Source organism: Molossus molossus, unplaced genomic scaffold, assembly GCF_014108415.1.
Source record: "Molossus molossus isolate mMolMol1 unplaced genomic scaffold, mMolMol1.p scaffold_m16_p_5, whole genome shotgun sequence".
NCBI lineage: Eukaryota > Metazoa > Chordata > Mammalia > Chiroptera > Molossidae > Molossus > Molossus molossus.
The window spans coordinates 84,063,932-84,086,496 of record NW_023425388.1 but is presented as its reverse complement, the minus strand read 5'-3'; the positions used below and the strand labels follow the sequence as shown (position 1 = coordinate 84,086,496).

General features: G+C 37.0%; 1 protein-coding gene across 3 annotated transcripts in view; it reads left to right on the top strand.

Annotated features, from left to right (window-relative positions):
• Positions 1–22,565, top strand: part of DCBLD2 (discoidin, CUB and LCCL domain containing 2) — an 88,740-nt gene that overhangs the window by 36,325 nt on the left and 29,850 nt on the right. For 2 of the 3 annotated variants that reach the window (XM_036243206.1, XM_036243207.1), the window contains exon 3: positions 13,480–13,617. In XM_036243206.1, the coding sequence (XP_036099099.1) occupies positions 13,480–13,617 (138 nt within the window). Of the gene's footprint in view, positions 1–11,552; positions 11,616–13,479; positions 13,618–22,565 lie in introns of all 3 variants that reach the window. The other variant, XM_036243208.1, reaches the window with a different exon arrangement.

The following is a 22,565-nucleotide window of genomic DNA, read 5'->3' as shown; positions in this document are numbered from 1 at the left end:
TGTTTGGAGAGGTGTCTATTTAGATCCTCTGCCCATTTTTTAATTGGGTGCTTTGTCTTCCTTTTGTGGAGCTGTATGAGCACTCTGTATATTTTGGAAATTAACCACTTAACTGATGTATCATTGACAGTTATGCTCTCCCATAGACTGGGTTGCCTTTCCATTTTGGTGGTTGTTTCTTTTGCTGTGCAGAAGCTTTTGAGTTTGATGTAGTCCCATGTGTTCATTTTCTCTTTTGTTTCTGTTGCCTTGGGTGGTGTTTCAGTGAAAATTCTGCTGCGTATGATGATTAAATTTTGTTGCCTACATTTTCTTCGAGGATTTTTATGGATTCATGAGCCACATTTAAGACTTTTATCCATTTTGAGTTTATTCTTGTGTATGGTGTAAGTTGATGTTCTAGTTTCATTTTTTTTGCATGTAGCTGTCCAATTTTCCCAACACCATTTATTAAAGAGGCTGTCTTTACTCCACTGTATGCTCTCGCCCCCTTTGTCAAATATTAATTGAGCATATTGTCTTGGGTCCATTTCTGGGTTCTGTATTCTGTTCCATTGATCTGTCTACCTGTTCTTGTGCCAGTACCAGGCTGTTTTGATTACAGTGGCTTTGTATTATAACCTGAAATCTGGTAATGTGATCCCTCCAACTTTGTTCTTTTTCAAGATTGGTGTGGCCAGTCGAGGTCTTTTTTGATTTTATATGACCTTTTGAAGTATTTGTTGTAGTACTGTGAAGTATGTCGTTGGTATTTTGATGGAGATTACATTGAATCTATAGATTGCTTTGGGTAGTATGGACATTTTAATGATGTTAATTCTTCCAATCCATGAACAAGGTATGTGCTTCTACTTTTTTATATCTTCCTCTCTTTTATTTTTCAATGACCTGTAGTTTTTTGTGAATAGGTCCTTTATTTCTTTGGTTAAGTTTATTCCTAGGCATCTTAATTTTTTTGTTGCAATGGTAAATGGGATTGTTTTTTTTAGTTTCTCTTTCTGTGAGTTCATCATTGGTGTATAAGAATGCCGTCGATTTCTTGACGTTAATTTTGTATCCTGCTCCTTTGCCAAATTCATTTATTAAGTCTAGTAAATTTTTGATGGAATCTTTGGGGTTTTCTATGTATAGTATCATGTCATCTGCGAATAATCACAGTTTCACTTCCTCCTTTTTAATTTGGATCCCTTTTATTTTTTTCTTCCTGTCTGATTGCTGTGGCTAAGACTTCCAGTACTATGTCAAATAAGAGTGGCGAAAGTGGGCATTGCTGTCTTGTTCCTGTCCTTAAGGGAAATGCTTTTAGTTTTTGCTCATTGAGTATGATGTTGGTTGTAGGTCTTTCCTATATGGCCTTTATTATGTCAAGATATGATCCCTCCATTCCCAGATTGCTGAGCGTTTTTATCAGAAATGGGTGCTGGATTTTGTCGAATGCTTTTTCAGCAACTGTCGATATGATCATATGATTTTTATCTTTCATTTTGTTTAAGTGGTGTATCACATTTATTGATTTGCGAATATTGTACCAGCCTTTCATCCGTGGAATGAATCCCTCTTGGTCATGGTGAATAATTCTTTTGATGTATTGCTGGATTTGATTTTCTAGTATTTTGTTCAGGATTTTGGCATCAATGTTCATCAGGGTTATTGGCCTGTAGTTTTCTTTCTTTGTAGTGTCTTTTTCTGGTTTTGGAATTAGAATTATGCTGGCCTCATAAAAGGAGTTTGGAAGTCTTCCTCCTTCTTGAATTTTTTGAAATAGTTGAGGAGAATGGGTGTTAGTTCTTCTTTGAATGTTCGATAAAATTCCCCCGTGAAGCCATCCAGGTCTGGGCTTTTGTTTGCTGGGAGAGTCTTGATTACATCTTCAATTTCTTTTGTTGTTATTGGTCTGTTCAAGTTTTCTATCTCTTCCCGGTTCAGTTTTGGGAGACTGTGTGTTTCTAGGAATTTGTCCATTTTGCTTAGATTGTCGAATTTGTTGCCGTATAATTGTTCATGTTCACAATCCTTTGTATTTCTGTGGTGTCAGTTATTATTTCTCCTCTTTCATTTCTGATTTTGTGTATTTGGGTTCTCTCTCTTTGTTTCTATCAATCTTGTTTATCTTTTCAAAGAACCAACTCTTTGTTTCATTGATCCTTTGAATTGTTTTTTTGGTCTCCATGTCATTTATTTCTGCTCTGATCTTTACTATTTCCTTCCTTCTACTTGCTCTGAAGTTTTCTTTTTGTTTGCTTTCAATTTATACCTTTTTAATTGCCTGTTTTCTCTGTTCTTTTAATCTTTTACTAAGTTGTCTATTTTCAATGATTTCTCTTAACTGTGACCAATTTGCCTATAACTCCTATCTATTGTTCACATAACATTCAGTAAGCTGTTCTACTTTTTTTTCCTTTTTTCCCCATTTTTACTTGTCAGGATATAAATTAATAAATTTATATGACATAGATTGATTCACAGATGTTGAACCACTCTTACATCTTATTCTTCAGCGTATCTCTGGCTTTTCTAAATCTACATTGAAACATATTCAATGCTCACTGTCAGTTTTTCTGCTCAAGTTCTCTCTGAGTCATACCTTGAATGGATTAGTTCATCTTTGAATAGACTGACTCCTTAAGAAGGTCTTATGAGTGCAAAATCTCTTGCATGTTTAAAATTACTTACTTTTAAATTTTTCATGACCTTGAGAGAGAGCTTTATTCTAAATGCCCTTTTTTCAAATGTTCTTTCTTTGCATTTTAAAAATGTGCCTTTCTATTATTGTCTTGCTTTTTATTGGTTTGTCGTTGTTTTGAGAAGTCTGATAACAGTTAAATTCACTTGCCCTTAAAGGTATTTGATTTTTGTATAGAGGCTGTGAGAATTCTTAATTTACCTTTAAAGTATAATAGTTTTACAGGGATATGTGTTGAAGTTGATCATTGTGGGCTAGTTTTCGTTGGTATCCAATGAGCTTTAAATATGCATATTAAGATTTTTTATCTAGAACATTTTCTTGGATACTAGTTTTAGTATTAGTTCATTTCCATTATCCTATATATCTTTTTTCGATACCTTAGTTATTAGAAAATTGTATCTTCTTTGCCATTGCAACCATGTTTATTTCAGCCATTCTCACTGATTTTTTTCACAATTTTCTTTTCTTTTCATTCTATTTATTTTCTTCTTTTCTGCAACATTCGCTATCATGTTTTCATTAGAATCTGTTATTCTTTGTGTTATACTTTGGTCTTCATTTCTGATATAATTTTGTCATTATTTTGTATTTTCTGATATCATATTCCCAATTGCTTGAGGACATTTTATTAAGTTTGGAGTGTTGTGTTCCAAATCCCTCTGCTTTACTATTATTTATTTTGGGGCGGGGGGCGGGGTATTCATAAACTGAATTGTTGGTATTCTCATTTTTTGTTTTCTTTTTATACTATGTATTTTTAAGTGACAGAGATTGTGCCTTTGTTTCTGTGAACAGGGCTGGTGGTTTGCAGTGTTTTACAAGCTGTATAGTTTGTGATAGGTCTCTTCTTTTTTAGATATTTTCATTGAATTTATTGGTGTGACATTGGTTAATGTGATAGCCCTCTTCTGTCAGTGTTGTAATTAAAAAAAAAATTTTAAATATATTTTGGAAAAGAGGTTATAGTGGGGAAGGAATTCTGTATCCTTTGTGTCTAGGTGTGTGTGGCAGGATCCTGTCTCTCCTTCTTGCTTTGTTTTTAACCTCTTTACCGTGCAGTTTCCAAAGTATGTGTCTCTGTTATTTTAACCTAATTCTCCCACCAAAGTGTTTCCTTTCCAGAATTGCCTGGTCAGGATTTCTGTGTTCTTAAGTTCTTCCCTGAAGTCAGTTTTCTCATCTACCAGTGTATTTAAAAAAAAATTTTTTTTTTTTCTGGTAGTGCATGGGATATCTTTCTCATCTTTGTCTCCCCCAAATGGGTCTTTCATGAACTTTGCCACATAAGTTATTCTTAGGCTCCATGAAATCTGTTGATATACTTCAGGGATCTGTGAACCTAATAAAAGCAAAATACTTTTTGTTTTTTAGTTTCTTTCTGGTTTTTAAAAATCATTTTTTTAAAATAATTGTTTTATGTCAAATTAAAGTGTTCAGTGTTTTTTCATTTGAAAGAAGTGAGGGGTTTCACAACATGGTCATCATTGTTAACATTTTACCTTTATAGTAGTTTCCCATGGGTAGAAATTAAAGAAGTGATGTCTTCTTAATTTTTATAGGTATCTTGCCTGGTAGATGTAAGAGCCACAGAGTTTCATGTGAGAGATAGTCCTAGCCTATGAATCATGAAGTCAAGGGGATAAAGGCATCTCATATCTGTTCATGAAAAGGCAGTGATTGCTGTGGATGTTTTTCATGAGAAGACTTGATGGGAACTTAAACAAACTTAACTTGGATTTGCTCTAATGCAAAAGTATCCTATGAGGTTGTTGCATGGTAAAATACAGAAGCCATATGCATTTCAAAAGACCTTGGTGAATCTTTGTGCCCTGGAATAGTCAGGCTAGTTTGTGGACTGGAACAGGGAAGAAATATTGAAGCTTTGTTTATGTAAATGATGTCATCACTTCAGAATGTCTCCTCTAATGTTACGAGGCAGGTCAGTGACTGGTTGACACCTGTCGCATTTCTCATCAGTATGGGTGAAACTTAATCCACTGTGTGATGTTGTCTCCATCCAAGATTTCCTATTTGTAAGCTCGTCTAGGAAATACTAAAAGCCTTTGACATCTCCTAAGTGGTGAAAAGTTTATTTTTCCAGAAAAGCTTTGAAAGAAATTTCTTGGTATGCTGTGTATGTCTCACCTGTGATGCTTGGCAGCACCTCTCGTTTTGCTGAAGTCTACCCATTATTATGACTCATTGTTTTTACATTACTATACTTGGCATGAGAAGCTGCCCGCTTATCCTGAAAGAAGTTGTCAACTTAATAAGAGCCAGGGCCATGAGTCACCGTCTTTTCATGAGTTTGCTTTAAGAAACAGAAACAGAATATGAAGCTCTCTTCTATCCAGAAGTTTGCTGGCTTTTTGAAAGATAAGCTTAAAGCCTTCAAAATTGAATTTCACAAGAAAAAAGGAAAACCGATTGAGAATCATTTGATGGGGATGATTGGTATCACCTTGTGGATATTTTGATTTACATGAATGCTGTGAAATGTTCTGTCGAGACCCTTGGTTCATCATCATGGATAGCAATAAAAATCTGTGTGCTCTTTTGGCCACACTGCTATTTTGCAAGAGGAGTAGGAGAGCTCCAGTTACCGTTCTCCACTTTTTTCCATTTTAACCAGTCTTGTGCATGTGTATTGATACCGCCTTGCATTTCCCTGATGACTGATATATTGTGCTCTTTTCATATGTTAATTATTCATTTGAATATCTTTTGTCATGTCTGTTTAAGGTTTTTATGCATATTTTTTTTATTAGGTACTTTTATTCTGATTTGTACTTTTTATATTCTAGTTATGGATTCTTTTTAGATATATTCATTACAAATATCTTCTGTTTTTATGACATTTTCTTCTTACTTTATTATGGGTATTATTTTATAAACAGACATTAATTTTATTTATTTATTTTTTAATCTTCACCCGAGCACATTTTTCCATTTATCTTCTGATAGAGTGGGAGAGGGGGAGAGAGAGAGAGAAAACCATCTATGTGAGAGAGACACATGGATTGGTTGCCTCCATTACAACCCTGACCAGGGCCAGGGTCAAACTGCAACCTAGATGTGCCCTTGACCGGAATCGAACCCGCAACTCTTTGGTCCTTGGGCTGATGCTTTTAACTGCTGAGCCAAACCGGCCAGGGCCAGACATTAATTTTAACTTAATGTTCACATTTGTTAATTTTTTTCTTTTATGACTTCTACATTTTGGGTTTTCTTTTAAAATCTTTGCCCACTTCTGGTGCATGAAGATGCTCTCTAAAAGCTTCATTGTTTTCCCTTCTACACATACAGGGTGGGCAAAAGTAGGTTTATAGTTTTGAGTATGTTAAAGTTTATTCTTATATTATTATTATTAATTATTGTATTACTTGTATTATTATTATTGTTAATATTTTATATCCTTATGTTGTAGAAAACATGTAAAGTATTCACCACTATCTTTTAGAGGGAAAGGCAAATCCATTCTTAGGGATATTGCTAAATTTCCTTTAAACATAGGAAATATATGTTTGTTACTAGTCCTTTTAAATGGATAACCAAATAATCTAATAGTTTGAAAGGATTTTAGACCTGTACCCATCTATTAACCTGTGCGGCTGAGTCATCCTTGAAGCGCTAAAGCTAATGCTACATATAGTCAAAAACAACAACGTATTGTCAGTGGGTTAAATGATTTTTCATTTAGTCAAGAACATGAATATAAACCACGTTTTGTGTTTCATGACAATACTGACTCCACATGGTAGTAGATCCAAAATGAGATGCTTCTCTCCTTTATTTTGAATACAGAATATTTCCATTTAACAACTTCCAGAATTTAATAGGTTACTTTTCATCATCTACCAAAAGTATTTTTGATATGGACATAGATAAGCGGCACGATAACCTTAAGATCTGTAAGTTCTATGCAGGTGGATACAAACACTACCAACAGGGGCTAGACATGTAAAATAAATGGACTGAAATGGACTAGGTGTAATAACAGCATTGCTATAATGATAAATGATTACTGAGCTTAAGGATTAGGGACATTAGGGAGTGCTAGGGACTGTGGCAAACTGGAGTATGGTTTCTCTTTCAAAGAGGACAGCCATTACTTAGGTACAAATATTTAGAAAACTGGCCCAGGTTTCCTGTGTTTTGTTTTTTTACTTGTGCTTTTCTAAGAGAAGTCAGAAATTCAGAATTGATACGAAGTTTCCAGATTTTTAAAATTTTGGCAACTAATTCAAACATTTTTGAAATAGTGCATGGCGCAAAACTACTGGCCAAGAGGCCAAGTAAAATACATCTGTCTGCTAATTCAGACCCCGAGCCATAGATTCTAGCTCATGCACTATACTCCTTTCGAATTTGATTATCCCAAAGCAGTGTATTCTTACTATACACCAAAGTAAATTTCTGGTTGTATTAGTTTTCTGTTGTTTTAAACATTACCACAGACTTAACAGCTTAAAACAGCACAATTTATTATCTCAGTTTCTGTAGCTCAGAAGTCTGAGCATGGCATGACTGGATTCTCTGCTTAAGGTCTTGTGTGGCTGAAATCAAGATACCAGCTGGCAATGAGGGTTCTTTTCCAAACTCAGTAGTTGGCAGAATTCTCTTCCTTATAGTTGTAAAACTGGGGTCCCCATTTTCCTGCTACTTGTTGGCCAGGGACTGCATTCAGTTCCTAGAGGCTGCCTGGAGTGATAGTTACAGCTCCTTCTGTTTCTAAAAGATCGCATCATTCTTTGAGAGTTATCACCACTTCTCCATGCCAGTTTACCCTAGGAACTGCAGAATGCTGGGTAGGTTATTTGTATGTTTTAGCTGTTATGAACCATGCTGCTGTGAGGTATCATGTACAACTCTGTGTAGACATATGGTTGCATTTCTTTTGGCTATATGCCTGGGAGTAGAATTGTTGCATCTTATGGTAACTCTCTGTTTAACCTTTTGAAGAACCACTGGACTGTTCTTGAAAACAACAGCATCATTTTACAATCCCACAAGCATTGTTATGAAGGTTCCAGTTTTGCATCATCCTCACCAACATTTGTTATCTGTCTTCTTTTTGTTTTGGTATGTGCCCCTAGCGGAAACCGAACCCAGGACTCTCTGGTCCACAGGCTGAGGCTCCAACTGCTGAGCTAAACCGGCCATGGCTGTTACCTGTCTTCTTTATTCTAGCCATGCTAGTGAGTGTGAAGTGGTTTCTAATTATGGGTTTGATTTGCATTTCCTTGATGGCTTTTTTTTTTCCTTTATTGATTTTTTAGAGAGAGAGGAAGGGAAACGGAGAGAGATAGAAACATCCATGAAAGAGAACATTGATTGGCCGCCTCCTGCATGCCCCCACTGAGGATTGAGCCCACAACCTGGGCATGTGCCCTGACTGGGAATCAAACCAGCGACCTCTTGGTGCATGGGTCGATGTTCAACCACTGAGCCACTCCAGCTGGGCAGACACTGTGGTATTATACAGAGTATTTTCACTGCCCTAAAGCCCTCTGTGCTCTGCCTATTCTTCCTATCCTCATAATTTTGCCTTTCCAGGAATCAAACAATCAGTAGCCTTTTCAGATTGCTTCTTGCACTTAGTAACATGCATTTAAAGTTCCTCTTGTCTTCTTGTGGCTTGATAGCTCATTTCTTTTTAGTGCTGAATAATACTCCATTGTCTTATCCATTCACCCACTAAAGGACATCTTGGTTGCTTCCAGGTTTCGACAATGAGTAATAAAACTGTTATAAACATCTGCATGTAGGTTTTTTTCTGGACACAAGTTTCAGCTTCTTTGGTAGAGAGACCTAGGAGTGCGATTGCTAGATTGTACCGCAAGACTGTTTAGTTGCCAAAGAAAACCCCACACTGTCTTCCACAGTGGCTGTACCATGTGGCTTGTTCACCAGCAATGAATGGGAGCTCCTGTTGATCCACATTTTTGCCAGCAGTTGGTATTGTGAGTGTTCTGGATTTTGGCCATTCTAATAGATGCATTATGTCATTGTTTTAATTTGCATTTCCCTGGTGACATATGGTATAGAACATCGTTTCATATGCTTATTTGCCATCTGTATGTCTTTGTTGAAGTCTCTGTTTAGATCTTTGGCTTATTTTTAAACCAGGTTGTTTTTGTTTTGTTTTTTTATTGTTGAGTTTTAAGAGTTCTGTATATAGTTTGGATAAGAATTCTTTATTGGATATGTCTCTTGCAAATATTTTTCCCCAGTCTGTGGCTTGTCTTATTCTCTTGACATTGTCCTTTGCAGAGCAGAGATTTTTTATTTTATTGTAGACCAACTGATCAATTCTTTATTTCATGGATTGTGCCTTTGGTGTTACATCTAAAAAGTCATAATTATACCCAAGGTCATCCAGATTTTCTACTATGTTAACTTCTAGAAGATATATAGTTCTGCATTTTACCTTTAAGTCTATGACTCATTTTGAGTTAATTTTTGTGAAGGGTGTAAGGTCTGTCTAGATACATATTTTTGCAAGTGGATGTCCAATTGTTGAAAAGACTGCTCCATTATATTACCTTTGTTCCCTTGTGAAAGATAATTAACTGTATTTATGTGGATCTATTTCTGGGCTCTCTGTTCTGTTCCATTGATCTGTTTGTCAGTTCTTTCACCAATACCACACTGTCTTGATTACTGTACCTTTATATAGTAAGTCTTGAACATATTGTTTATCCTCCACCTTTGTGCTTCTTCAATATTGTGTTGACTATTCCAAGTCTTTTGTCTTTCCATATGAACTTTAAGTTTGTCAATATTCACAAAATATCTTACTGGGATTTGCTTTGGGTTTTATGAATCTATAAATCAAGTTGGGAAGAACTGATATCTTGATAATATTTAGTCTTCTTTTCCATGAACATGGAACGTCTCTCCATTTATTTAGTCCTTTGGTTTTGTTCTTCAGAGTTTAGTTCTCTTCATACAGATCTTATGCATTATTTTGTTAGATTTATACCTAAGTATTTCATTTTGGGGGATGCTAATGTAAATGGTATTGTGTTTTAAATTTTAAATATCATTTGTTTATTGATTATATGTAGAAAAGCAGTTGACTTTTACATACTAACCTTTTATTCTTCAACCCTTGCTATAATCACTTATTAGTTACAGGAGTTTTTTTTGTCAATTCTTTTGGATTTTTTACATAGATGATCATGTCATTTGTGAACAAAGACAGTTTTACTTCTTCTTTTCCAATCTGTATGCTCTTTCCTCCTTTGTCTTATTGTGTTAGCTAATAATTACAGTATGATGTTAAAAGAATGGTAAAAGCCGACCTTGCTTTGTTCCTGATCTTATTGAGAAAGCTTTAAATTTCTCACTGTTAAGTATTATGTTAGCTGTAGCATTTTTCTAAATATTCTTTATCAGGTTGAGGAAGATCCCCTTTATTCCTAGTTTACTAAGAGTTTTTATCATGAGTAGGTGTTGGTTTTGTCAAATGCTTTTTCTGTATCAGTTGATTTGATCATATGATTTTTTTTTTAGCCTGCTAATATGATGAATTACATTAATTGATTTTCAAATATTGAAGCAACCTGCATGTGTGGGATGAATCACACCTGGTGTGCTGTATAATTTTTTTTATACATCATTGGATTTGATTTTCTAATATTGCATTAAGGATTTCTGCATCTGTTTTCATGAGAAACATTGGTCTGTAGTTTTCCTGTAATGTCTTTGGTTTTGGTTTTAGGATGATGATGGTCTCATAGAATAAGTTAGGAAATATTCTGTCTGCTTCTATCTTCTGAAAGAGATTGTAGAGAATTGGTATAATTTTCTCCTTAAATGTTTGGTGGGATTCACCAGTGAACCTGTTTGTGCCTGGTGCTTTTTCTGTTGAAGTATTATTAATTATTGATTTAATTTCTTAGATATAGGCTTGTTCAGATCACCTGTTTCTTTTTGTTTGAGCTTTGGCAAATTGTGTCTTTCAAGGAACCTGTCCATTTCATCTAGGTTATCAAATTTTTGGACACAAAATTGTTCATAGATTTCTTTATTATCCTTTTGATGTTCATGGGATCTGTAGTGATGCGTCCCTACCTTCATTTCTGATATTAGTGATTTGTGTCCTCTCTTTTTCTTATTTAGCCTTACTAGAGGCATATCAATTTTTTTTCAGATAACCTGCTTTTGCTTTCATTAATTTTTTTATTTTCTGGTTTCTGCTCTAATTATTTTTTTTCTATTTACTTTGGATTTATTCCCCCCCCCCCCCCAAGGGCTAAAAAATTTTAAACATTTTTATTTTCCTGGAGCATGGTTGGATTCTTTTAAACTATAAACCAGTGTTTCCTGGGTGTTATGGTGATTAAGATACTTAACTTTTATGTTTGTAGTTTTCTGTATGTAGTCACAAACTTTTTTTAAACTATCTCCCTTATTTATTCTTGAGAAACTCTAGAAATTCTGACTGACTTTGAGAGCCATCAACGGAATTTATAATTGTTGGCAATGAAATGCCAACAATTTGATTGAGCCAAACTGGGGAAATAGTATTAAAGAATTAACAGTTGTGTTGCCCAGATTAGGAATGGTTTTTCTTCTTCCTTTCCCAGAGTATTTTGCCAGGCTCTTGCATTATTTGTATAATGGGTGAATCCTATGATCAAAGGAGAGCCAAGTGAGAAGAGTTATCTTGGCTCTGAATAGCAGATGAAGGCAGGTGTTTATCTTATATATTTTGAACTCATTTAAGCACCTACAAGGTCAGCTATTGTACTTTGCTTTTTCTTCTGTTTTTTAAATTGTGATTATCCATTCTTGAGCACGGCCTTTTGAGTTTCACAAAACGTAAGTAGTTTTAAAAAATGTTTTGTTTCTACCACAGATTGAATTTACTCACATTTTGGAGGACAAGATAACTCCAGATAAACAAACAAATAAACACAAGGTGAAACTGCCATGCTAATAAAAAATACTTTTACGGTTCTGTTCATATTTAAAGGGTTAAGAAGATTTTTTAAATATTGTTTTACATTAATAATATACTTTTTTATAAAGACATTTTTGTATGGCATGCTAAATATTCTTTAAGTATGATCTTTTTCTTTGTACCTAAAAGAATATGAAAAGTCAGTGTTTGTACTGAGCGCCGTAATCAGCCTCGTAATAAAATTACACATACATAGGTCCTTACATGGCAAAGAACAGCTAGTACTGATGAGCCCAGATGAAACTGTTGTTCACTTTTACAAAAGCTAATATTGTGTAAAGATGCTGATTGACACAATTTCTCTTGCCTTTACCTGTTCCCATTGAGCTATAAGATTTAATGTGATGGGCACTGGCTCTGCACATTTGGGTTTGCTAACAAATTACATAGTTTTTTATATTATTAATATTTGAGCTAATAATTGGAATAATGTGAAATATGTATTACTCTGTTTTTAAATATTTTATGTTCAAAAGGAATACAATAGTTTATATTTATTCTCTTTACTAGTCTCTTAGTTACTTGTTATTAAGTCTGAAGATTTTATCATCTTCTTGTATATTCACCAAATAATTTGTAGTGTTCTTTAATAATGTGTTATTTTGCTTGAATGTTAAAAATGTTGATAGCTATAATTACCTTCCATATTTAGAAATAGAAGGTGTTTTTCTGCACAGATGAGCAAGACATATATTTTATATTGAAAACCATAGCATCTAAGACCAATGTGTATGTTAACATTGATGTTTGGTATTTATTTATCAAATGCTAAATAAATTGAGAAATTATAGACTGAATTGAGGGTTAATTTTTTTATTTCGGTATAAGTGCTCACCTAAAGAGATTGACCAGAAGTCCAACAGTCTTTGGAAGAAAAATTGAGAAGATTCATAAAGGGTTTGAGAGGTACCCTGAGGCCAGGAATCTAGGGGCACCCTGTGGGGAGCATGTTAAGAATGCTCCTGATATTGACTGTCAATTTATTTGTGGGCCACCTGCCTGCATCAAGTGCTTTAATTTTTTTGGCTTTTTCTTTTTTTCCCCCATTTATCTTCAGATGAGTGGGAGAGAGACAGACAGAGAGGGAGAAACATTGATATGAGAGAGCCACATTGACTGGTTGCCTCCTGCACGACCCCAACCAGGGCCAGACACCGAACTGCAACCGAGGTACATGTTCTTGACCAGAATTGAACCTGTGACTTTTTGATCCACGGGCTGATGCTCTAGCCACTGAGCCAAACCGGCCAGGGCAATGCTTTAGTTTTTAAAAAAATTGATGCTGCCCTGGCTGGTTTGTCTCAGTGGTTAGAGTGTCGGCCTGTGGACCAGAGAGTCCCAGGTTTGGTTCCTGCTAAGAGCACATACCTCAGTTGCGGTTCTTCCCTGGCCCCGGTTGGGGTCGTGTGGGTGGCAGTCAGTCCATGCGTCTCTCTCACATTGATCTTTCTCTCTCTCTCTCTCCCTCCCGCTCTATCTGAAGATAAATGCAAAAATATCCTCAGGTGAGGATAAAAAAAAATTCCTTGCTATTATTTTAAAGAGCATGCACATGTATTTCATAGGAAATTGAATCTTCAGAAAGTCAATGGTGCTTGTACTGTTTTTTCTTTTGAATCATTTGAACAGTTATTACTTAGCTTTTGTATTTTTTATTTTTCCTTCCAGAGTAATGAGATTTTTAATCACTAAACATCCTAGTTATCCTACTACACTATTTAACAAGCAGTTTGATACATTAATCTGAATCTATTGTCTACATTGTAACCATTATTGACTTCATGAGAGTCACAACAAATACCAGCTTTTCTTTTATTCCTAGGCAAATACTGTGGTCTGGGATTGCATATGAACCATTCAATCGAATCAAAAAGCAATGAAATCACAGTGCTGTTCATGAGTGGAACCCATATTGCTGGACGAGGATTTTTGGCCTCATACTCAGTTATAGATAAACAAGGTAATTTTCACTTTATACCATGCATTTTATAGTTCCTAAAAAAAAAAAAAATGAAATGAAATGTTTCTTTGAGTACCTGTTATCTGAGTTTGGGATATAGTAGAAAGACCGAACAGTTAGTAGCATGTACATAAATTTGACAAAATTAGATCAGTTTTAGAGTCTAATAATTTAAAATGTATTAACTTGTTATAAAGTCCATATACTTCCCTTTCCTTAGTAGAGGAAATACTGATTTTCACTTTTATAATATTGAGACACAAACAATATTAACTTTTTAAAAATCTGTCAGTTATTGAAATATAGTATATCAATTTAAAGCTTTATTGTCCACATTTTACCATTTCATAGTACTGTGTTAAAGACCATATTACCATTTGTCTCGGAGAATAGAGTGTCATACCACCAGGAGTACTCTGAGGGCTGTCTGAGACACTATAAAATAAATATGAGATGTTTTCCAGATTGTTAATGTTTAGAATCTGAAGGGTGGGGGCAAAAATCAAAGCTATTAAGCGGAATAGAATGCACAATGTAACTGAATCTCTAAGATAAAATGCAAGACTTCAGTGAAATCTCTTGTGTGTGTTGGCATCTTGGCCATTCCCCTCTGTTATTAGGGGTACTGTGCTGGGAAAAGTTAAGAGAATTTTGAGTACAAGGATATATCAAAACAATCATTTAAATTATCTCAGTATTCAATAATAATTTATCTAAGTTGACCATTTAAAATTAAAATTGGATTTTTTAATTATATTAATGAGACAATTGTCAAGAACGTCCCGGTGTGAGAGAATGTTAGGCACTGGAAATGACCAAGGGAAATGCCAACTGTCCCTTCTCAGCTGTGGTAGGTTTGGAATAAACACTGTCTCCCTAAAAGTTTCATTTGGAATGTGGTAGAGAAGACAGCTGCTTCCCTTAGTTTCTAAGTTGTGAAGCAAGGTGTGAAAGCTAATCTCAGAGAGAGTGAGAAAGAAAATTCATTGGCTAGAACACTGGAAAGAAAAGAACGGGGAAATCACGCTAGTTACTATTTTTGATGGAACGAGGAAAACTAAGGGAATGTAGTTTTGTAGAAGGGGCACTAGGTAGCCCTGGAATTAAAACCACCTGACCTCTAGCCGGTCACTTGACCTCTGTGAACTTCATCTGCAGATGGCTTAGTTGTTAGGAGTAAGTCTAATGAGACAGGTATAGTGTTAGTAGGCACATAACATACTAGGCACAAAACAAATGTTAGTTTTCCCCATTCACCACTGTGCACGCTCACACACCCACCCACCCACCCCCTTACCATCAAAGCAGTAAGGTAAAAAAGAATGAGGTGATGATAGATTTCCATCCTCTCAGTTTTCCTTCCTGAAAGTCTTGGGTTGGTAAGTGAGAGAATAGAAAATAAACAGTTTGCTTCTTATTCTTAAATTCCTTGGTCTTAATATCAGGTGAAATTTTTTATTTTTCTTCATATCACCCCCCCCCTTTGTTATGTATTTATTGAATTGAAGGTTTTTGGAAAGTAAGTATTCTCTCTTTAAAAAAGAAAAAGTTCTTACATTGGATATTTAAATCATACATGTTCTACATTAAAGTTCCTTAAGAATTGACAATGATTTCAGATAACAGATTCAGTATATTGTAAATTTATATAAATCTATACCAAATTCCAAATGGCTGTGACATTATTTTACATGAATCTTTGCTTCCAAAGTTTTAAAACTTTTTTTTACCAAAATCTGGATTTTTATATAACACTCTCAAAACTTATAATTATCTTGGGAAATAATAATTTCACAGATCTCTCCCAAGTTTTTGACTTTTTTTTTTTTTTTTTTTAACATATCCTGTCCTATCCATTAGGCATTTATTTTATTTGAAGTTTAGTGAATTGTCTAAATTTAAGAGAACATGGATTGAATTTCTTATTACTTCTTGGGTGGCCTTTTTAGTCACAATTTCTTATAATGACTCATTCATTTCAAGGCTGGTTGGCTTTGGTAGAGAGCCTCAGTTTATTTCCATCCAGGAAAGTTAGCTGCCACACCGAATTCCAAGAATATTTTCAAGGAATAGCGCTACATGTCCTCAGTTTAGCAATCTAGTTGAAGGTTTAGAATGTTTGGGAATGAAGATTGTGAAAAATCTTGCTTTCAACAGCTTCGTCATTTGTTAAACTCTCACAAAGACTTGTGAATGTAATAGGATGTGTGATAGAATCCTGAATTTGTGTGAGGTAGACTAATTTTCATTACTTTCTGCAAGAACCCATTGCAAAATTATATTCCTTTTAATGCCTTATCTCCTGCTATATGCTAGACATTGAGAAAATAGTAAATAATACAGACACAATTTCATGAGGATTACAGTGCAGAATTGGAAAAAAATATCAAACACATGGTTACTTCATTGCAGTTGCGATATAATGTGGAATTAAGTCCAGTAAATACAATGAAGGATACATTCAACAGATGGGGGCCAGAGGGAAGTGAGCAGTGGGAAATTGATAAAGAGCAAAGCTCTCCTGAGGGCGTCACCTTTAACCTGAGAACTGAAGGATTAAGGAGGTTCTGGACAAGGAATTAAGAACATTCTAGGGGCGAGACCAGCAGGGGCAAAGGCCTTGGTGGGAAGGAGTTTGGGAGGAACCAGAAAGGAATCAGCACAGGCAGGGTGGAGTGAGTGCCTGGAGCGGCCACATTCTTCAGGACTTTGTAGAAAATGTCGGGGTTGAAGCTTGACTGGATTTATGTTTTTTTATAACTTTTATGGTTTTCGTTTTCTTTGTTATTTTTAATGATCTTTGAACAGTAGTTTTCAGTATTTTCTGTTACCAGTATTTTTTAAATTTTCACCAGTGAACCTCATTTTGAAAGATTGTATCTACCAGTGAAAGGAAAAGTTTTCCCATTTCCCCATTGGGTAGCAGGCAGAGACATATAAGTACCAATCAACACTTTCAGTAATTGTGAGAGGACTGGGATTTCTACTTGGAGTTGGTATAATTCCATGAGATTCTAGCTAGACTCTCTGAAATTGAAATTGTCATCTAAACATTAAAGATGTATGGGAACCTTAGAGATCCGTACATCATATTAACAACCACTATTTAGAAGTTGTGTAGAGAAAAACTCCTAAGTTACTGCCAGTCTTACTGAGAGAGGCAGAACCAACCCATTATGCAGAGGTCCAGACCCAGTAACTCAGATCGTTCAGTCCAACATGCTAATAAATGCTATTGACATTTCCATTCTAAAACGTAAACTTAAAAACACAGCATTAACCACTGGACTTGAAAACTAAATTTATAGGTGAGTGATCTAAATTTCTAGTTTTAAATTTGTTCACCATTGCCCAGTTTCTAGGAAAAGCTCAACATTTCTAGAGTGCTTCTGGGCAATTATTTTTTCAAGTTATTTTAGTTTTAGAACGGGAAGGTAGCTCAGCAGACATATATGCATTTGCATTGAAAGCTTCAAGTCCTTCAAGGAAGCTTCTATTATGTGCCATAAATTGGATCATATGTGTGTGCACAGTTGAAAAGTAGTATTCTGAAATTTCTTTTGTGGAACATGAAACCATGACTTAAAAGGCAATGTTAAACCTCATTACTTTAGATTTCATCAATCCAGAATTTCATAGTGGTCAGTCTAGTTTGCCTTTATTTTTGTGAGGAAAAATCATAAATGGTGTAAAATTTCATGTGAAATAAAATGATCCAGTGTAAATATCAACGCACTTCCTAATTGGAACTCATAAACACTTGTTCACTCACTGCCCGTTGACCCCTGAGGACAGTGTGCTTAAGACTTGTGAACAGCTGGGCCTGGGAAGTGTTTCCATTTGACAGTGTTTTGTGGCTTATATTTAGATTATTTTTAGAGTTGACACCAATAGTGTAACAATTTTCTGATCGCCATATTCTTTAATCACATTTTTTTGCTAATATTTTCCATTTCTTTCATCTTATGTCAGATTATGTCAATTTATAAAGGAAACAGAGGGTGAAATCGAGAATTTCTTTCTAATAGAGTCCAGGTTTCTGTAACTGATTTGTTTTTTTCTTCTTCTTCATGGAATGTTTTTGGTTTTGAAAACATAGCATGAATTCCTTAGATTGTTTGCTACCTTAATGGTATAATAATTTTCTAGAATCCTTTCTGTTTTGAGTACTACACTTAGATAGTTTCTACTTTTAGTTCTTCTGTTATGTTCTTAAATTTTGTTGTGTTGTATCTCGCAGAGATTTTAAAACTTTTAAGCTATCTAGCTTACAGGCATGTCTTTAGATTTATTCTTATATACACAAAAATGAATGTGTTGTTTTTGTATGCATAATTTAGTACACATGTAGAAAAATATCTGTATTTTGGTGTCAGTTTGTACAGTGAATGTGCTGATGAGCAAAGTGTTATTCCAAGTTTGCAGAGGAAGCATTTATAAACAATCTATTAAGACAGTGTTAACCCGAAGAGGCAGTTCATCTTACAGCACAGAGCTGACAGGTAACCTGAGAACACCTTAATGATTTTAGTGTTTCTGTGTACATTTTAGTACATTAGGAATGCTGTGATGGGACTGGGCGCCTGTTTGTTCTATTCAGTAGATATATTTGTTCACTGATGCTCTTACTAATGTACTTAGTGTCCTCAATATTGCATAGATCACAAAAGAATTGTGCAATCTTTTAATGTCTTATATTCCCTTTTTAGTATATAGTGTTTAGGTATTGAAAAGGTTTGATGTATCCATGTGTAGATTATAGCCTATCTGACTATATTGTTTATTGCTTAGGCAACTGAGCTGTGCCTACGTCATCCATAAGAAAGCATTGAGTATTTTTATCTGAGAAAAATTTTCCTGAGCTCCTATTGTGGATTCACCTCCCGTAGACAGCATCGTAATGTTTCTAAGAGAAACAAAATTTATTCCTAAGCTCAGTATATACAAGGAGACAAGATAGAACATGTCTCATATAGTATCTGGGATTTAGTAAATGTTAGTTGACTGAATAACAGTAAATTCTTTTATGTAAATTTCTCCTCACAAAATTTCAGGTGCATACCAGGTTCCTATCACGGAAACAAGGAATTGGGCCCAAGGTTACGCAGTGATATTGGCAGGAGAACTTAGCACAGGCTGAGTCTTGTCCAGCATCCTCTAACATTTAGCAGAGCAGCTGTCCACTCACCACAGTGCAAGGCTCCTGACGAGGTCTGAATTCAGAAAGCAAGACTTCATAATCCTTCAGGCTCTGGGAAAAATAGTTATTTTAAGAATTTTAGAGCAAATAAAGGAGAAGAATTTGTAGGTAATATCTTGCTTCTTCCTGTCTTCTCCTTTCTGGTAAATACATACAGTAACTTAGTTGCAGTACTATAAGCTTTCTTGATTGAGAATAAATATAGGCACTTAGGGGCCCCTTTTTTTAGGAGTAAATGGCTTCAACTGGACGAAAAGTACACCCTGCAGCTAATATAGCTGGTGTTATACTGTTGTAAGTGGTGGTTGCTAACACTGCTGAGTCGTTTCTTCAGTCAGGCACACAAAACTAAGAGTATTAATTGGGGGGAAATCTAAATCTATATCACAGTCCTGCAATCTCAGAAATAGCCAATGCTGTCAGTAAAATACACTAAGTAACCAGTATGTTGATAGTTTTTATTGACTTGTGAACTTATACCATGAAAAAATACAGTATTTTATTATATATGAGTTAACATTAGATGTCATGTTTAAATGAATATTTCTTGGAATTACAAAGTTCCCCAGCCTTTGCAGTTATGGAAACATTTTTAATTATATTTAATTTAAAAAAAAACAACCTGGTCCTGGCTGGTTTGGCTCAGCGGTAGAGCAGCAGCCCGTGGATCAATGAGTCCCGGGTTCACTTCCGGCCAAGGGCATGTACCTTAGTTGCGATTTGTCCCTGGCTCTGGTCAGGGTTGTGCGGGAGGCAACCAGTCGATGTGTCTCTCTCACATCGATATTTCTCTCTCTCTCTCTCTCCATCTCTCTCTCTTCCACTCTATCTGAAGATAAATAGAAAAATATCCTCGGGTGAGGATTAAAAACAAAACAAAATACCCTGTGTATAGGATGTCAGTTATGGCTGATGATAATATTGATAACTAAGTCTGGAGCTGTCTTAAATCTGACGTCAGTGCCTTCTTTAAGAAAACCCCGGATTCTTTCATCCTATTGTTGATTATTGGCTTGCCTTTGTGTGTTTTCTTGTGCTCTTCCTCACCGTCGCAGTCACTGCCTTCAAAACCCCGTCTGTTTTGAGGCCGGCCACCTCTAGAAAGCCTTCTAGGGTTAAGGCAGCATTAGGAAGGATAGAAGCTCTTTTTGTAAGGATTGTGATTATGCTCACTTTGGGTTAGACTCTGCAGCTGACACTGGTGGAGAATCCCCGCTGACGACTTAACGGTCCTTCGGGCTGCACAAGCGAAAGGGAGACTCGAGTGCCAGGCGGCTGGAGCAGATCCCCAGCAGGCTTTCTGCCTGTGGCCGCTGCCACTGTCTTGTTCAGAGCACCAAGCGAAGTGCACATATGTTTAGGGTTTTGTAGCATCATATGGGTTATAAATATTTTTGTATGTGTTAAATGTTTGATTTAAATCATTAAAAAACAAACTCCCATGCAGAGGTTCTTAGTTAAGAATGGAGTAAATTAGCCCTGGCCGGTTTGGCTCAGCAGTTAGAGCGTCGGCCTGTGGTCCCGAGAGGCCCGGGTTCGGTTCCCGCTAAGGGCATGTACCTCGGTTGCAGTTTGTCCCCGGCCCTGGTGGGTCGTGCGGGTGGCAGCCACTCGATGTGTCCCTTTCACATCGATGTTTCTCTCTCTCTTCCTCTCTCCCCCTCCCACTCTACCTGAACAAAAAATAGAAAAATGTCCTCAGGTGAGGATAAAAAAAAAAAAAAAAAAAAAGAATGGAGTAAATTATATTACTGCCCTGTACTTAGAGCATATCACCGATGTTCTGGAATTGTAGGACATGTTGCAGTAGATCCAGCATGATGACTGAGTTGACAGATGAGAGCTTTATTGGTAGTAGTTATTATGAAAATCACTGCCCTGTGCACCTTACATAGAATAAGTTCCCTTTTTTTTTGTAAGTTGCTCAGGTTAGAGACATTAGAGTTATCTTTGACTCTTTTCTTTCTCTCACACTTCATGTCCATTAGCCTCTTCTCAGAATATATATGATATATATATAATCACAAAGAGCCTATGTGATTTCCTCTGCCTGTTCCCAGTTGTCCACATGCCTCATACCTCCCCCCTCCCCCCCATTATAGTTGTATTCAGATGTCACCTTCTCAGCAAGGCCTACCCCACCGCTCTACTTAAAATTGCAACCCTTTCACTTCCTTCCTTTATTTTACTAACATGCTTGTTCCCTACTAACACACATTTTGATGAAATTCAATTTAATTATTTTTATGTGAATGCTCAACACCATTTGTTAAAATGGCTATTCTCCCCCCTGCCCCCAGTGAATTGTCTTGACTCCCTTATCAAAATCAATTCACTCAAATTTGAGGATTTATTTTTGGACTCTGAGTTCTGTTCCATTCATTACACATGGCCACCAGGAGTCTCTGAGCAGATGGCTTCCTTTGAGCTGCATTTATCTTGCCTGGACTGTTTCTTATTAGTTGGGAACCTTGTAGTATAGTGGTTTTCTGGAAGGCTGTTTACTTGGGAAAAGATTTCAAGAAAGACACAGATTTCTATTTAAGATTTCTAAAATTTCTAGCTTACTTGGTATTTTCTTTGCCTTTATGGAGTTACAAAGGTCAGCGTCTATAATCATGACTTACTTTGTTTTTGGTCATCTTGGCTCTCCTTATAGCTGTCCATTTAGAGTTCCTGTTTTCCTCCTAGGGAGCTCTTTCAAGCCCCATGGAATTTATGTGTTTTTCTTTTTAAGGTAAACCTTCGAAGCAGAGTTTATTATTAATAGTCATGAATGCTCACTGCAGCTTCATTAGATTTCAGTTTTCCTCTGAATGTGGAGTGCTGGGAGAGCCTGTATCCGTGGAGCACTGGGGGAGAGCCTATGTGCGTGGAGCGCTTGGAGAGCCGGTGACACCGCCTGTGCGCATGGAGCGCTGGGGGAGTCTAGGCGCATGCAGCACAGGGAGAGCCTGTGCGTGTGGAGCGCTGGGAGAGAACCCGCGCGTGTGGAGCGCTGGGGGAGAACCTGCGCGTGTGGAGCGCTGGGAGAGCCTGTGTACGTGGATCGCTGGGAGAGAACCTGCGCGTGTGGAGCGCTGGGAGAACCTGTGCGTGTGGAGCGCTGGGAGAGAACCCGCGCGTGTGGATCGCTGGGGGAGAACCTGCGCATGTGGAGCGCTGGGAGAGCCTGTGTACGTGGATCACTGGGAGAGAACCTACGCGTGTGGAGCGCTGGGAGGAAACCTGCGCGTGTGGAGCGCTGGGAGAGCCTGTGTACGTGGATCGCTGGGAGAGAACCTGCGCGTGTGGAGCGCTGGGAGAGCCTGTGTACGTGGATCGCTGGGAGAGAACCTGCGCGTGTGGAGCGCTGGGAGAGAACCTGCGCGTGTGGAACGCTGGGAGAGAACCTTTGCGTGTGGAGCGCTGGGAGAGAACCTGTGCGTGTGGAGCGCTGGGAGAGAACCTGCGCGTGTGGAGCGCTGGGAGAGAACCTGTGCGTGTGGAGCGCTGGGAGAGCCTGTGTACGTGGATCGCTGGGAGAGAACCTGCGCGTGTGGAGCGCTGGGAGAGAACCTGCGCGTGTGGAGCGCTCGGGGAGAACCTGCGCGTGTGGAGCGCTGGGAGAGCACTGTTCCGTGGGATTCTGGGGAAGAACCTGTGCGTGTGAGCGCAAGGAGAGCCCTGTGCGTGTGAAGCGATGGGAGAGAACCTTTGCTGTGCTGGGACGCAGGGAGAGAACCTGTGCGTGTGGAGCGCAGGGAGA